This window comes from Curcuma longa, chromosome 10, assembly GCF_044706935.1.
Source record: "Curcuma longa cultivar G26 ecotype Majalengka, Jawa Barat chromosome 10, ITB_CL_G26_1.1, whole genome shotgun sequence".
In the NCBI taxonomy this organism is placed as follows: Eukaryota; Viridiplantae; Streptophyta; class Magnoliopsida; order Zingiberales; family Zingiberaceae; genus Curcuma; species Curcuma longa.
In genome coordinates, this window is record NC_133870.1 from 5,534,631 (window position 1) to 5,552,017 (window position 17,387).

At 40.5% G+C, this 17,387-nt stretch overlaps 2 protein-coding genes and 2 pseudogenes across 2 annotated transcripts; 2 read left to right on the forward strand and 2 right to left on the reverse strand.

Moving 5' to 3' along the window:
* Positions 1-525: 525 nt before the first annotated feature.
* Positions 526-1,186, reverse strand: LOC141835526 (uncharacterized; annotated as a pseudogene).
* Positions 1,187-5,292: 4,106 nt separating this feature from the next.
* Positions 5,293-6,312, reverse strand: LOC141836686 (adenylate isopentenyltransferase-like). Its single transcript, XM_074724197.1, has 2 exons — positions 6,259-6,312; positions 5,293-6,207 (listed from the first exon to the last, which is right to left on the reverse strand). The coding sequence occupies exons 1-2, from the start codon at positions 6,310-6,312 to the stop codon at positions 5,293-5,295; spliced, it is 969 nt and encodes a 322-aa protein (XP_074580298.1).
* Positions 6,313-9,650: 3,338 nt separating this feature from the next.
* Positions 9,651-16,549, forward strand: LOC141836160 (chloroplastic group IIA intron splicing facilitator CRS1, chloroplastic). Its single transcript, XM_074723583.1, has 9 exons — positions 9,651-10,475; positions 12,039-12,513; positions 13,461-13,591; positions 14,379-14,726; positions 14,808-14,964; positions 15,142-15,431; positions 15,515-15,574; positions 15,679-15,805; positions 16,459-16,549. Exons 1-8 carry the CDS (start codon positions 9,651-9,653, stop codon positions 15,718-15,720), a joined length of 2,328 nt encoding a protein of 775 aa, XP_074579684.1. The 3' UTR covers positions 15,721-15,805; positions 16,459-16,549.
* On the forward strand, positions 15,751-17,349 carry LOC141835527 (PR5-like receptor kinase; annotated as a pseudogene).
* Positions 17,350-17,387: the final 38 nt, after the last annotated feature.

The window sequence follows — 17,387 nt, forward strand, 5'->3', positions numbered from 1 at the left end:
TAAGTACGAGAATGAGAATGATCATAGAAGTCGAGGTAATGTCCACTGGCGTAGCCAGTCGGTGGTTGCACTGGGCTGGAGCCCAGTGCAGTCCAATAATTTCTAATTTAATATATTAAATTAAAATTAAAATATTCTAATTCAGTCCATTGATTAGTCCAGGGTAGTTGTTGATTTTGATTACGCAATGCCATCTTCTATCATGATTAACTACAGTTTCTCGATTTACTACCTCATAGATGGTCGTAGGATCGATCATGTAGAACCGCTGGAGTAGCAGATTCTATTTTTTATTGAAAAAAATGAAAATAAAAATTAAATATTTAATAGAGATGAAGATGAATATAATAAATAAGGATGAAAACAGAGGATACAGGATATAGGTCTAGACTCAAATACTTTCCATGGTCATCCCTTACTGACTCCATTTTTTTTATTTTTTCCATTTTTATATGAAAAATAAATAAATTTTATTAGTTTTGTTGTTCCATAGGCAAGATTTGAAAATCCATCAAAACTAGAAACTCAACTGACAAAATCGATGGAAGTTCCAAAGGCTCCTTCATTTACGTTCTTATGCCGCATCAGCACGCGGAGCTGAGCCCTCTGGCACTCCAACGTTGACTCGCTCGATATGGCCCCCTTCCAGCCCGCCGCCGCCGCCACTCTTGTGCTGGGTCGCCGTCCTCACCACCTTCGAGAACTCCACGTGGCCTCTGATCCCTCTCCGGATGTGCGGGTTCTCCACCTCCTTCTTCGCCTGGCCGCCGCATTGACATTTACCGTCGTTGACTTTGACTTTCATCGCCGCCCGGCGCTGCCCATCAGACGCCGTCGCATTCATCGTCATCTGCTGCAGCTTCTCCTCCATGGCGACCTTGGCCTCGAGCAGCTTGATCTGCACGCGCTCCTCCCGCCACAGCTCGGCGATCTGCAGCATCCGCCGCTCCTCCTCCATCTCCCTCTCCGCGCGCGCCGCCTCCGCTCGCTTCCTCTCGAGCTCCTCCTCCAGCCGCCCCCTCGCCTGCCGCTCCTCCGCGAGCTCCCGGGCCAGCGCCCTGCTCGCCGCCTCCGCCCTGCGCCGCAGCAGCCGCTCGTGCTCCAGCTCCTTCCTGAGCTCCTCGACCACCACCAGCTGCGCCTGCGCCGCCGAGGGCGATGAGGATCCATCGGCGCCGCACTCCATCGATCTCAGCTCGTACCGTTAATATTGCATGTGTTGCATGAACTCACAGATCGATTATATATATATAGCCAATAATCCTTCACAGTGCAAACGATAAACTTCCTCAGATCTCTTCAATGGTAATAAAGCTCGTTTTAGTTGGCTAGCTAGCTAGGGTTTCCACATGCATCATGTGGGAGCTCACTGGGGTGGCAATGGCTGCCATTATGGCTGTCGTTGCTTTTGCATCGCATGCAGATGAGGGAGGATGGTGCGCATGCATGCGGCATGGTAGGCCTTTAGGCTTTGCATATCCTCTATTATATATATGTTTAGTTGGCATATGAAATTGAGAATATCTTTTCGAGAGGGAATGATGATAAGCATCGAAAGACTTTTAAGTGTGGAATGATCATGATAAGCATCGAGAGACTTTTAAGTGTGGGATTGCATCGAGATATATATATATACTTGAGAGCAATATTAAGTTATAATAGAAAATGATAAGGCGGTAAATGAATCGAATGTTTATGAATAAGTTTGATGTTCGATTTAGTAATTAAGAGTTTGTTTATGTTGGTTCAATACGTACCTGATATATATATATATATATATATATATAATGTGTATATATATATATTATGATATCCATAAAGTATTCTAGTATATATATATAAGTTATAGTTAAACCATATAAGATTTTATATATATAGAGATATATTATAGTATTAAGCATATATAAAAAATTCAAAACAAAAAAATTTAGGTGCTAATGGGTGTGCTAGGTTGTTATCCTGCACACCCTATGAGTAACTATAGTTTTTTCATTTAAAATTTTTTTTTATTTAATACTATATCAACCCCTTAGAATATCTTAAAGATTATAGTATTAAAAATAAAAAAATAAAAAAATAATTATAAAAAAACATTTTAGTATTCCAAAAGTTTGGAATCTTCTGTTGCGCACTGTGCTCACAGGGGTGTGCTATATATATATATGTTAGAGAAATTTCTGCACACCCTGTGACGCCGTGCGCGACAACGTTCAATTTTTTTTATTTTAAATTTTTTTTGTGCTTAATACTATAACTCAACCCCTAAACCCTAAAAAAAAAATCTTAAATGGATTAACTGTACATAAGTAAAAACTAAATAAATAAAATAATTATAAAATGGCATTGTTCATGCAATATATAAATTTCTATATATATGTTTAATTCATTAATATTGTTCGTGAATAATGTTCTTGAAGTATGTTCATTAATAAACTTTTATCAATGTGCTAAATAAACAAAGAAACTTTCAAAATGAATAAACAAGTTTGTATTATCAAACTCAATAACCAATCAAATAAGTTTAAAATGTAAAAATTTCAAATAATCAAATAATTGAATTGGGAACTCGATAACATTTAAACAAATCAAGACGATAACATTTAAAACTCAAGTCAAGCTTGAACCAAGCTCAAGCTTATAATAAAGAAATTAAATCAAGTTTGAACAATCATTTCAACAGTTTGATTCATTTTAAGCTCAATTTTGTTTGACTTTGTTACCTTATGAAACAAGTTTGAATGCTACAAAGTTTGACATAACTTGACTAGTCATTTACAACCCTAGAAAAGGGGCCTCTCGCATCGAGATACTCCCTCTTTCCGACAAATCACTTATATGTTGATCTTGCCATATATATATAGTTCAAAGAATCACACTTACATTTAGTCAATCAAGAACAAGATAGAACAAGTGATCGACTTATATTTGGAGATTTCAAGCAAATTAAACCATGAGATATATAGACCAATTTTAGAGTTAAGATTAGTATCTATTCATCTCATGCAACATGCATGTCTATCTAATTGATTACATTCAATTTTACCTCATCATGATCTTCTTTTTTTTTTTATCTGCCAATGGAAAATAGTTGATTCAAATGGCAAATGGCCTCCTATCTACTTCTAGAAAACGATTAATATTATTCGTCTCATGCATCGAACATGTCGATCTAATCGATAAATATTAGAGGATGCCATGGTTCTCCATAAGCTTCACGTGATTAGTTAGGAAAGTAATTGTAAAGAAATGAAATGGCATATAGCATATAGTGCACCATAGAATTAATAATCGATAACAATTACAAAATCATAGTGACTTTACATACTCTTCTCAACACTGTACGAAGTGAATATGATGCCTAAAACACTCAAGCTATAAGTTAGTACTACTTTAAAAGCTACAAAAGTGCATGTTGATAATTTATTTATTAGTTATCTCTTCAAAAGCTATTGACCGTCCTTGGAATATTTATGTGGCTATGGCTGTGATAATCCTATAAATTATTAAATTGAAACCCTCAATTCGTGGAACCTTTGAACTTTATAACCACGCTAACAAGTAATTAATTAATTATAAAGTTGTAAGTATAGAACATTGATCTGGCAGGGATAATTTGCGATTACGTGGACATCGGATACAAAGAGATATAAGGGAAAAAGAGTTAAAATAAGCATCCGTTAATTCAAGACCCCGACCTCTCATTTCGGATCGGACTTAGTTTGTTTCCCAAACTATGTGCTAATCTTCTACTTCGATCTCTACCAGCTCCCTGGCTTGTGGTCGACCTCATGACTCGGTCTCGGCACGTCTCCAGCATCATGTGCCGACCTCACGACTCGGTCTCGGCATCCTCCAGCATCATGTGTCGACCTCACGACTCGATCTCAGCACGCCTCCAGCATCATGTGCCGACCTCACGACTCGGTCTCGACACGCCTCCAGCTTGATGTGCCGACCTCACGACTCGATTTCAGCATGCCTCCAGCATCATGTGCCGACCTCACGACTCGGTCTCGGCATGCCTCTAGCTTGATGTGCCGACCTCATGACTCGATCTCAGCACGCCTCCAGCATCACGCGCCGACCTCATGACTCAGTCTCAGCATGCCTCCCGCATCGTGTGCTGACCTCACGACTCGGTCTCGGCACGCCTCCAGCTTTGCATGCCGACCTCATAACTCGGTCTCAACACATCTCAAGCATCACGCGCCGACCTCATGACTCTGTCTCGGCATGCCTCCCGCATCGTGTGCCGACCTCACGGTTCAGTCTTGGCATGATTCTTGCATTCAAGATCAACTTCCTACACACATAATATTTATTAAAAGAAGTGGTTGTTCCGCCTAAATCGGAGAGCACAAAACCGATTCTCCCATAAAAATAGGAACGCATTCTCAAATATCTGGCAATAGACGGAATCTTCCAAAAGCGGAATAGGTACATTAGAATATTTTTCAAACAGTTGCTAATACTTCGGAACGGAAGGCGGCTGCTATAAAAAGGTAGCTCATGCCCATGGGCAAAGGTATACCATAATAATTTCTCAAGTCATTAAACTCTCTCCTTACGCCAAATCCTAACTTAAGCGTCGGAGTGACTTGCCAGGACTCAACCCCAGTACCATTCTAACTCTCTTTTTAAATGCTTTTCAGGACCTCTCTTCCCTCCGGATGACTCTCTTCTAAGAGCGTGCACGTCGGTTGAGCCTTAAACTAATGTTTGAACCATCCATGATGTATTGACCGAAACAAACATCATATCGATCATATTCTATACAAATGTATGCATATAATTAATGTCATTTCCTTCCCTTATTCCACAATGATAGATCAAAAAGTTATTCTCCTTCTCACTCACATCACTTTGCCATTTGCATATTATCACACTACTTGAGTGACCCAAGTCACACTCAAAGTGTGGGAAGGGGGCATATTCTTCTTCTTCCATCTAACTCAATTTAAAATATAAAACAAAACAAAATTTTGATAATATTTATTTATTTTTATTTCCTTTAGAACATTTTTACAAAAACCGAGTTCTTCATCCTTGAAAATTGAACTCCTTCCTCCTTGCTCACTCACTCTCACTTTACTAATAGGTTTTTATTTTACAAAAAAAGAAAAGAAAATTGCGAAATTAACTATTTTCTACTCTCTCTCTCTCTATATATCCGTAATAGGATGAAATTCGAAGGGGGAAAATAAATAAAGTGATAATAAGAAAAAGTGAGGGAGTAAAGCGCATTAATTGCAGGAATTAAGTACGACGCGCCTGCGGCTGGCGCGACGGCGGCTACGTCCGGTCCTCCTCCTCCTCCTCCGCCAGGAACTGCGACACCGCCCTCACGCTGGGCTCCGCCACGTCACTCCGCCAGGGTGCCGCCTGGGGCTCCCCGGTGAGTCTTGCCACGACGGCGGCCGTGGCGTCCACCCGTTTCAGCGGCCACCCCATTGCGGCTAGTTTGTCGATCTTCCGCACCTGCGCCTCCGCCAGCCAACGCGTGTTGGCCTTGATAGCCGAAAGCGCCGCCTCGAAGGCGGCGGAGGTGCGCCGGGTGCGCCCCGTGAAGTAGCTCCGGAATTCCGGCACCCCGATGGCCTTCCCCAGCCCCGGGTGCCGCTCCGACTCCCCCTCGACCGCGAAGTAGCGCTCCAGCTCCTCGACCATGCCTTCCCCCACCATCTCGTCCACTCGCCGGTCGAGTTGCTCCGCCAGCACCGCTGCGTCGACGTGCACCCAGATGAGACAACACCGGTACCGCAGCCCTTCTTTAACCGGCTTCCACCGCTCCCTGAACGGGTCGGACAGCGGATCAAACCTGTCCGAAAGCAGAGCATGGACGAAGGAATTCGACCCGCCGGCGACCACCGGTATCCGACCGCGGGCGGATATATCCCCGATGAGGTGACTCGCCAAGGCGCGGAACCCGGCAGGCTGCAGCTCCCCGGCGGCGGGATCCAGCTCGCCGAGCAAATGGTGTGGCACCCCACGACGGTCCGCCACCGGCATCTTATTAGTGGTTATGTCGAGGCCGCGGTACACCTGGATCTTATCGGAGTTTATGACCTCTCCGCAAAACATCGACGACAACTGGACGGAGAGCTTAGACTTGCCGGTGCCGGTGGCGCCCATGACCGCCACCACCCTCTGTTCCACGCTCTCCTTCTCCCGCTCCACATTGTCACCGCCACCGCAACGCCAGTAGCCCTGATGCAGCGTGACGGCGGGCAAGACCCGCCGCCGCTTCCCGGCGGCCACTGTACTCCGAGAAAGGACTGCTCTGCCGCCGCCGCCGCCTAGTGAAATTGGCATACAGGCAAACGCTAATCAAACTCCGCGAAATCACTGTCAATTAGCAGGAGAAGGCGGCGAGATCTTCGTCCCAATCGGCGTTATTCTTCCTCTCCTTTCACAGGCGCGGAGCGAGGATTTATATATCGAGCTGCAGAACACTATATCTCACCAATTTAATATGTCATTATCAAAATTCACCATCCGATTCTCGATCCTCTACCGAGCCTCGTTTTTCTACGGGATCTCTCTTAAGAGATCGCGCTTAAATCTCTATTCACGAACACAGATCCATGAAGGTCAACATAACATGGCCAGCTCGTTCCACCAACTCCTCAGACAAGCCGTGCATGGCGGCGACATGTTTACGTGCGGAGCTTAAGCACAGGTCGCCACGAATAAGTCCCCGCAACACGCAGACGTCTCTGTCGACAAGAAAAAAGATGCAGCTGCTCGGCGAGACTGATGGCGACGAGCTTTGATTCTCACTGACTGTTGCATCGCTGAGTGGATCGTCCTTTTCAGGATTATGTGCAAGGAAGGCATCGAGGGTGGAGGATAAAGGGAAGGATGGAATTAAGGGATATTTATCGATATGTTTCTGATCTTCGAATATGAATTCTCATCGGAAAGGAGGAGGAGCAGCAGCACAAAACAGAGGCGAAAAAACAGAGGCGGCTGGAATATGCACCGCGCTGCTCCACCGAAAGAAGAAAATATATGATTTCAAGATTCGCGCTTTGATGATGGTGCTTTAAGATTCGTGCACCATGTGATTTGACTAGTTGGTCGTCTAGTTTGACTGTGGATGGATCCTTGATGAGATATTTCATGGAACACCCCCAAATCTATCTATTCCAATTAATTCCCCTTGATCTTTCATCTTTATCGAATTGTATGCATAGCTTTCTTCGTCTCTAGAATCTCATCCACATTAGCAATAAGAGAATCAATGCTCTCTTTACTCTAAGGAGAGGTATAATGCACCTAGGAAAGTAAATCAACTACCTAAGCGGAGAAGAAGAAGAAAAAAAAGCGAACTCGAACATATTTATCTTTGACTTATCGCTTTAAAAGCACCGACGAGCTCCTATAACTACCTTTTCATAAACTTAGAACAAGAGAAGTTTGAAGAAAAGAAAGAAAAAAGAAGATGTTTAGACAAGAACTAGATCGATATGGATTTATAATCAACTCGACTCGACTCGACTTTAATTTATGTGTTAGTGGTAGTGGAATTGGCTAAGTGATGCATTTGTCTATTATTCAATAAGATGGGACCTTGTTAACCTTCTAAAATCTCAATATTATTTGTCACTTATCAGTGTGCTTCATCTTCTACTACCTTTTTATCCTTACTTTCTTCTTTGTTTACTTTGATTTTATTTCATGTGTCTTAATCGAACAAAACTAGTGCCCTGAGAATCACAGACAAGACATTGTAGAGCATCATTCATGATCGTTTAGATGACAAGACATTGGAGTCAAAGAAACTGTAAAAAAAACAAAAACAAAAACAAAAACATGAACAATGAAGTATTTTAATGAGATAGCTCTGGAAGCAATACAATGCAATGCATATCTCCAACTCATGTCCATCGAACGTTCCCTACCATATGAATTTTAAGCAGAGCAAGAACGGCCTACCTTATTTGGCATTCGGGTTGTCTTCTTTTCTTCCGTCGTCGACTCACCTGACATCCTCCTTGTTTCAACATCGCCGGCCCCGGACTAAAACTTGAACAAACAAATACGTGACTTCGCTCCGACCTATCAACTTGGCTCCGACCTAAATGGTAGGTCACCTCCATATTTTGGATGAGATTGAATTTGAAAGTTCGATTTGATTAATTTAAAATATTATTTTTTAAAAAATTTTATTTATTTTGATCTATTCGGTTCAATTGAATTTTTAAATTTAAAATTTGATTAAATTGAATTGATAGATAGAAGTCTTTTGATATTTTTATCTAACTTCCCATTCGGAACACTCTCAATTTAATAGTAATCGATTAATATATCAATATCAATATTTCAACTATTAAAAAAGTTTGATTAATTTGATAATCGATCAACTTAAAATTTTTTATTAGTTTGATTTATTTAATTTTAATGATGAAATTTGATCAGCATGATTTTTTTGAAGATAGAATCGACTCGATCTCTCGGCGAAGTCGAGTGTTATGGTCGTAAGGAGTGGGGTCGCGGTTCGTCAAGCCCGAGAGCAGACTATCGAGTCCGGCTTAGCGCGTCATAGAGCCCAGATCGAGCCGACTCCTCCGGCACCTCAAACTCGAGTCGAGTCTTGCTGGCCGAGTCGGGTCGAGGTCTGGTGGAAGTCTTCCGTATCCCGAGTCCGAGCCCTCTCATAGAGGTTCCCCTCAACCCTCAAAACAACCAAGCTGACTCGAATCCGCAACGCGGAATCACCCTCCCAAATCGAACCGAGTCGGCAGGGAGACGGATCTTCCAAACCGATTTGGCTCTATGTCAACTTTCTCTTTGATGGTCGATTCGAATCTTCGACTCGGGATCATCCGCCCGAGCCGAATCAACTTCCTTCGACCCTTCTTGTCCTGTCCTTTGAAAGACCACTCCGCCATCATACGGTTATAAATGTCCCCCTGCCACCCCTGCCACTAATCATGGTAATATTCTGACAAATGTATGTGACATGACCCCTCAGGTACAAGTCAACGATGGGACATATACTCTGAATATACTATGTCTTTTAACAAGTTCATACCTATGATGGGACATCAACCATACTCATGATGTGACATGACTTCTCAGACTCATATATAAGGTTGGTTCTGTATCTGGAGGAAGGTATGCAATCTCATAATTCTCACTTTTCATTCTCGTTTTCCTCCTCCTCCCTCACGAACTAACTTAAGCATCGGAGTGGTCGCGCCAGGGCAACCCCTGACCTTCCTTCTCACGATTGTTGTGAGCGCAGGTCCTAGAAGCTCCGTGATCCCTTTCTCATCTAAGCCCGTCCAAGTGTGGTGCTGAGAAGAGTCGGCGCATCCAAAAAGCGGATCTCAATAGGAACATCGAGCAATACTCTTATTCGTCGTGGTCAACTGTAATTTCTTGATTTACCTCCTCATAGATAGTCGTGAAGCCGATCGTCTGGGCCCGTTAGGGTGACTGATTCCTTCTTTTTACAGAAGAATCGGCCTCGATCAATTTGATTTTTAACCGATTACTTAACTAATGAGTTAATTTCATCTCGGGTCTATTATCTGATGGGCCCTAAACAGGCCGGCCCATTTCATGGGTGTTACCTCACCTAAGCCTTCTAGTTGCTTGGGATCCCTTTGATATTTTCGAGAGTCGACCTCGTTTCGCCGGTGATGATGCTGCCGCCTCCGTCTCCTCGTCCTTCTTCCGCCTTCTTCTCCTTCCTCCCGATCCCTTCGTCCTCTTTCCGCTCCTTCGCCCTTCGTCCTCACAGCCTCCGGCCTCCTCGCCTGCTCGCCTCCGCCCAGCAGGACGTCCCTTCGCCGGCCAGCGAGAGAGAGGACCGGCCACCCTCCGCTGTGCCTTCATGGATCCTCCCCGACGGATCTGACGCGCTCAAGATGCCCACCGCTCCGTGGATGTCCTCCCCACTTGTCCTCCCCCGGGACCAAGTCCTGGACCCCTCGAGCCCCCGTAGAAGCGCCAGGAGGAAGCACAAGAACGATGGCCGCGCCGATAGGGACCTCACTGAAAAAGTCAGAGGAGGTCGGAGTCGCTATGCTATGCTCGGAATTATTAGAAACGTCAAGAGCCTCCGCGAGCTCCATTCGCTGGAGGCGGATGACGAGAAACCGACCTCTTCCGGTGTTTCTGGCGGGATGGAGGTAGTGGATCTCGACATCCCACTTGGGACAGGAGATTCTGGAGGCGGTCGGAGGATTCCGTGGGTTTCGGTGGAGGAGGATAAGATAGTGTTTAGGAGAGAGAAGAAGGTGAAGGAGATAACGGCGGCGGAATTGGTGCTTGCTCCTGATTTACTCTTTCGACTGCGAGGCGAAGCAAAGAAGATGAAGAAGTGGGTGAAGGCCAAGAAAGCTGGCGTGACGCAAGTGGTGGTGGAGGAGATTCAGCGGGGTTGGAGGAAGGATGAGCTTGTCATGGTTAGGATTGTGGAGCCCCTCCGGCGAAACATGGACAGAGCTAGGGAAATTGTTGAGGTCAGTGGTGCCTTTCGAGTGTGTTCTAATTCAAAATTTACTTTTTTTTTTCTCTCCGTTCATATAGCAATGTGAATCTCTCTACTCTATTACTTTTCTGCATTCTTCCATCCAGTTATTTTATGGAATTTTGTTACACAGTTAGATTTAGGAAGTGGCGGTGGAAACTTTTCAAAAGGAGCGAACCTTGGATTGGTATTGCATATTTCTCTCAAAAGGGAGTTTTGAGGCGGGCGCCGATGCAAGGGTTTTGACCATTTGAATATGTATGCGTAGTTGGGTTTCCATCGTTGGCCTCCATTACTGAAGAGGTAATAGCTGCCCATTAACTTATGGAGGGAACGTTGGGCAAGCTCTACCCCCTTAGCCAATAAATTTCAGGGTCTACATCAATCCTTTCAATCCAAATGCCTCTCCCCAGGACATAATTTGTTTGACAACAGTTGCAACTTTATCTATTTGTGTCTATGGTCCAGTAATTCAATCCATATCTTGTGATAAGGAGTTTCCAGGAACATATAGTTATCAATGCCATTTATATGGAAGACCTATTATCTAGAACCGCATTTATTTCTTGTGCAATTGCAGTTCTCTTCTTGTCAATATTGTTGAATTTGTTAAAATTAATTGGCTAAACACTTATTTCAAAAGCTAACAACATGTGGTAAAGTTGATTGGCTAAGTACTTATTCCAAATGCTAATAGCAAAAGTCAATGGGCTAATAACTTATTTCAAAACCTAAAGTTGTTAAAAAGTGATCTTATTTATATAAATGATCACCACACTTGTCCGTATTGGATCAATAGGTGTGGAGTCTCCTAGCTTTAACATGCCTCCACATGCCCATCATTTTTATTTTATTTTTGAAACAAACAGGATTCTAACCTTAGTCCTTTTATTCTGATACCATGTTAAAATTGATTGGCTAATAACTTACTTGTAAAGCTTAAGTTGTTAGGAAATGGACCAATTTACATTTATATAAATATCACTACATTTGTTCATGGGACACCAATGGGTGTGAGGCCTCCTAGCTTCAACAGAATCCTTTAAGCTCATGAGAGTTTTGCTAAGTTGTTCTTAGTTGCATTGTTCCTTTTCTTTCTTTTTTTTTCTTTTCCTGTATCATATCATTACTCCTAATATTGATATTCTGCTTACCTGTCTCTGTTCAAAGCCCAAAAAAATGGTCGGAAGTCAGATTAATAAATAATTAGATATAAAATGAACATCTGTTAACTTAATTTCAATAATTTCAGACACAATATGTTAGATTTATCTATGTGCAATTACAAGGTTACTTGGATTACTAAATTATTAGTCTATCAGAGCTACATACTCCTTAACCATCTCTCGCTTATTTCTGGCATTGTTGTCTATGTCTCCTTAATCATAATATTGATTATGCACCTTTCTGAACTTTTTTATTTTACTATGATTATTATCTTTGTACTCTGCTTATGATAAGATTTAGTTTGCCAAAGTGGGTGACTGACAGTTATTAGCTGATTTGTTATGTTTGCTGCTTTAACATATATTTAAACTTCTCATACATTTGACAGACAAAGACTGGAGGTTTGGTTGTATGGATAAAGAGAGATTTCCTAGTTATCTATAGGGGAGAAAAATATGGAATGATTCTTGATACCCCTAATTGCCATAATGCTGTTGATCAAGTGAATCTTGGCATATTTTACAGTAATCATGCTATTTTTTCAGCAAACTCTGGTGGAATAATGAAGGATATGGAAAATAATATTTATCTAACCAACAAGAATTATGAAACTCAACATCCAGTTGAAGGATCTCTTTATGAGAGAGAAGCAAACAGATTATTGGATGGATTAGGTCCCCGGTTTGTTGACTGGTGGTGGCGAACGCCACTGCCAGTGGATGCTGACATGCTCCCAGAAGTTGTTCCTGGTTTCAGGCCTCCATTCAGGATGCGTCCCCCTGGTATAAGAGTAAAGCTAGCAGATGATGAGTTGACCTATTTGCGGAAACTTGCCCGTTCTTTACCCACACATTTTGCTCTTGGTAATTACTCCCATAGACATTGAGCTTCTTTGTTCTTTATATGTATGCACTTCATGTTATTCTTGCTCGTTTGGCTGCTTTGGTTCAAAATGTTATAAGATTTCTTGAGAAGGAATGGTCAAATTTGTCATCCTTTATCCAATATATAAGGGAGTTTAACCTCCACCACATTCACTTTAACACATTTCTTCAGTAACAGAACACATAGGAATGAGCTTACCTTGTTTCATGTCCCGCTCCAAATTTCTATTATTCTTACCTAAGTTTCTGAAACAAATATCTTATTATTTAATACAAATAATGACAACAATTGTACTATTTATAATTTTCGCGGTTATTCCATATTTAATTTATTATCTTGAACCAAATGGTAAATTTATTTTTGATGCATACCATCAAAATTTGTAAGAGGTTTCTTGTTGACAATATTTCTTGTAATTTCAATTTTATTTCTTTTGGACCAAAATATCCTTTATATTCTAAGCATAATAGAACCAAATGTAACAATATAACAATATTGTCAGGAGTCTGAACATCCTTTGTTTTCAATTCATTTAATATAATTCCCAATTCCTTTTTTCTTATTGTTAATTCTGTTTTGGACCTAGAAAGCTTTTATAAATTTATATTTTTTTGCATATTACTTAGTATTTGCTTCTATCAATGTGCTGGCACTAATTGTAAATAGGGTAAACTATATGCATCCCTTTGGAGATTGGTAGTATTCCATATGTTTTTTCAATTCCAATCCCTCCACTTTCAACTATATGATTAATATGATTATATTTGTATTGCATAAAAATAGGAAAGTGTAATGATGTGTTCATATAATGCGTAGTGGTAATATTGAAAATTTGGAAATAACTGTTGACTACTCAGAAGATATCATTCTTTATGAGCATAATTTATATAAAAAAAGAAGTAACAAGATTTTCTTCTGTTGAAAGGTAGAAACACAAAACTTCAAGGCTTGGCTTCTTCAATAATAAAGCTCTGGAAGAAAAGCTGCATAGCTAAGATTGCAATCAAAATAGGAATTCAAAATACCAACAATGAGCAAATGTCATTGGAGCTCAAGGCAAGTTTATTGATGTTTTATTGCAAATTCTATATTTGTTATATATAGAATAAAGGTATAATTTTCTTTTGGTGTGCATTTGAATGTTCAGATTGTTATTATCTATTTGTTCTACAAAGAGTATGCATCTTCTGAAAGAAGATTTTACCGCTTTCAGAACAGGAGTTCTAATATTTCACGCTCTTATTGTACGATGTCAGTGACTGAAAATTTAGGGCCTTACAGTTTCAATAATTCCTAGTCTTTCCAAACAGGCAAGATTACATAAACAATTTAACTTGGAAATAACTATATTGATCTGTAGAGCTGCCTTATCTATCTTCTTTACTCACTGGATTTTGCTTCACACTTTTTTCCTTAGCACATTAGTTGCATCTTCTAGGACTTTGTTTTCTGCTTGTTGTCTCACTTCCTATTCACGTTAATAAGGTTAATGCTAAATCATTATACTATGGAAGTCTCTCAATCGTCTTTACATCCTGTAAATGCTAATAACTAGATCTGATAATTGGAATAACAAAGCCTCAGTGTTAGATATAATTAAATAAATAAGGAATATATTTATTCATTATTTAGATTGCATTAATTTTTCTCACGAATGTGACTAGCTATTTTACATAGGAGTTCAAATTTTGTAATCCCTGGATAGCTCTACATAGAATCCCATTGATTTTCCTGTTTCCTTCAATGTTAATTATGATCAATGTTATTTAAAACCCTGGTTTTTGCTCATAACTGCAACGTATGGAAGTCATTTATGGATACATCTTTGTGAATAATAATGCAGCGGCTCACAGGTGGAGTTCTGATATTGAGAAACAAGTTCTTTATCATTTTATACAGAGGCAAAGATTTTCTCCCAGATGGAGTTTTTAATCTTATTGACGAGAGAGAAGCAGAGCTTGATAAGGAACTTCTCAAGGAAGAAGAAGCTCGAGTCAGTTCCACAAACTCGACCCGTACAATGGACACCACACTCAGTTCTAACAGTACCGGTACACACATGGAATTTCAAGACATTCAAACAAATCATGCCAGAGTTAACATTAAGAATCATAGACGTCAAGTTCAAATTGAAGCTGAAAAGGAAAAGCTGGAGAAGGAACTAAGGCTCAATGAGCGTAGGCTTTTCATTGTATGCGATCTAACTTGTAAATTAATTTATACTATCAATGAATTTGACTTTGCTGATTAACTTTTTCTCTCATTATGATAGCTTAATCAGAAGATTGAGAAATCCAATCAATTGTTGAGCAAGCTTAGTTTGTCATGGTGCCCTTCAGACCAAGTTGCAGACCAGGAAATATTGACGGTAGAGGAGAGGCAGGCTTTTCGTAAAATTGGCTTGGCCATGGATGAAGTTATATTGCTAGGTATAAACAATCACACCAACTTAATTGCATATTTTACTAAAATACTACTGGCCTTAGCAACTCAATTCTGCAATTCTAGAAATTTTCTTGTTTCAAATTTTATGTTGCTACTGACTGCTGTAATAATGGACAAATGATACTTTTGTATCAAGATTCTAAGTATGTAAAGTTCTTCAGGTAGGCGTGGAATCTATAGCGGGGTAATTGGAAGTATTCATCAGCACTGGAAACATAGAGAAGTTGTGAAAGTAATTACCAAGCAAAAGGCAAAGTACCACGTTAATTATTCTGCAAGATTGCTTGAAGTGGAGAGTGGTGGGATACTGATTGCTGTGGAGAAACTTAGAACAAGCCATGCAATAATTATCTACCGTGGAAAGAACTACGCTCGTCCATTGCAGCTGTCTAACAATATTCTGACTAAAAGAGAAGCATTACAAAGATCAATTGAGATCCAGCGTCGTGGAGTAATGATCAGCATTTGCTTCTTTACTCTTCTTTTTCCTTAGTTATGCATTGTTTTTGATGATTTGTCTCTTTACATCTACAGTCCTTGAAACATTTCGCACTGGAAAGAGAGAAAGCAATCAGGAAATTAAAACAGAGACTGGTGAGTTCAATGCAATATTGGTTCTCGACTAATGCCTTTTCAGCTCTTTCCTAAATGTTGAACAGTTTTACTTACTGAATTTGCTCGATATTGCCACTTTTTAGAGAGATTTAGAACGGAAGAATGGTGAAATGATGACTTGTTGAACAAACAGTTCACTGAATCATGATTGCTTAATGACCAGTATCCAAGCTCAGACGCTACGGTTTCTTCGACTTTCATTTCACCAAGGTAAATACTAGCATCGATCGACATTTTTTGTATTTAGCAGAGTTGGTTCATGTCGATTCGCCAAGGTAAATACTAACATTGATCGATGTTTATATTCAAATTTCTTATTTCGTAGAGTTGGTTCATGTAAATCCTGTTCGATATCAAGTAATTGTTTTTACGATTTTCTGGGAGTCAGTAAAATACAATAAATTCTAGTCTATCCATGATTATAGTGTATCGGCAAATTTATTCAACTTCACCAAATCATAACATATGGTCTCAAGAATAGTTGTAATCTTTTTCTTCATCGTATGCTTTAAAATTGTTAGAGAAATTACTCTAGACTTGATTATGTTCTCACAACAAGTATTAAGATGGTTTAATAGTAATTTTACTTTAAGATGCAACAAAGACATTGAATATGTAATCATCACCATTAAAGATTTTCCTTCAGAATTTTTATTCCCATGCCGATAAAATCAAACCAAATCGATTGATAATTATATGGATCTAAATGTATTCTTTGACCCTAATAATCAGTATGCATTTGATTCTTGTATATCTTGTCTTCATTGTTCAGGATGATTATAATTCTTGTTCTGAGCAAATTCATAAGTCTGCAACTGACCAAACAATGACACTGTTGCTCAATAATCACTACTCTTTTACAGCAGCTGCAGGTTTATTAGGGTTCTTGATTTGCCTGATTGTGCTTGCAAAAGTCTATCGCAAGAAGAAGCATCACGCGAAGAATATCAAAAGGTAGAAACCATTCTCAATGATCTAGTATCGTCATTGCCTAAACGATACAAGTATTCTGAAGTAAAGGAGATGACCAAATCCTTCAGCTGCAAACTAGGACAAAGTGGATATGGCATTGTGTACAAGAGGACTCTCCGAAACAGTCACCGAGTGGCAGTGAAGATCCTAAATGAATCCATCGGAAACTTCGAACAGTTTCTGAATGAGGTAGTGAGTATTAGTGCAACATCCCATGTCAATGTAGCCGGCTTGGTAGGCTTTTGCTTGCAGTGATCGAAGAGGGCTCTAGTCTATGAATTCATGTCAAATGGATCCTTAAGAGAGGTTCATTTACGCTGACAAACATGGTGCAACAACACTCCTTGATTGTGAGAAGCTATATGATATCACAATGGGCATTGCGCGAGGCCTTGAGTACCTACATCGAGGGTGCAAAAGAATAGTCCACTTCGACATCAAGCCTCGCCACATTCTCTTAGACAAAGATTTCTGTCCAAAGATATCGGATTTTGGATTGGCAAATTGTGTCACACAAAAGAGAGCATTGTGCCCATGACATATCCTCGCGGAACACCAGGGTACATTGCCCCCGAAGTCTTCGCGAAGAACTTCGATCACATGACTAGCAAGGCTGATGGATGATGGTGTCGGAAATGGTCGGATTGAGGAAGGATTTTGACGTTGCCGCAGAGACTACGACTGAACTATACTTCTATGATTGGGTATTTGATTGCATCGGCAATATTGAAATTGGAATTTCCTGTTTGAACAGTAAGAAAAGGAGATTGCAAGAAGGTTGATAATAGTTAGCTTGAGGTGCACCCAAATGCCACCATCA

Excerpts from the sequence above, each read along its gene's own strand:
- LOC141836686 (XM_074724197.1), bottom strand. The coding sequence starts at position 6,312 with ATGCCAATTTCACTAGGCGGCGGCGGCGGCAGAGCAGTCCTTTCTCGG. Across the intron at positions 6,208-6,258 it reads CAGTCCTTTCTCGGAGTACA|GGCTACTGGCGTTGCGGTGG; the intron begins GTGGCCGCCGGG and ends ACGCTGCATCAG.
- LOC141836160 (XM_074723583.1), top strand. The coding sequence starts at position 9,651 with ATGATGCTGCCGCCTCCGTCTCCTCGTCCTTCTTCCGCCTTCTTCTCC. Across the intron at positions 10,476-12,038 it reads GAGCTAGGGAAATTGTTGAG|ACAAAGACTGGAGGTTTGGT; the intron begins GTCAGTGGTGCC and ends TACATTTGACAG. Across the intron at positions 14,965-15,141 it reads GGATGAAGTTATATTGCTAG|GTAGGCGTGGAATCTATAGC; the intron begins GTATAAACAATC and ends AAAGTTCTTCAG.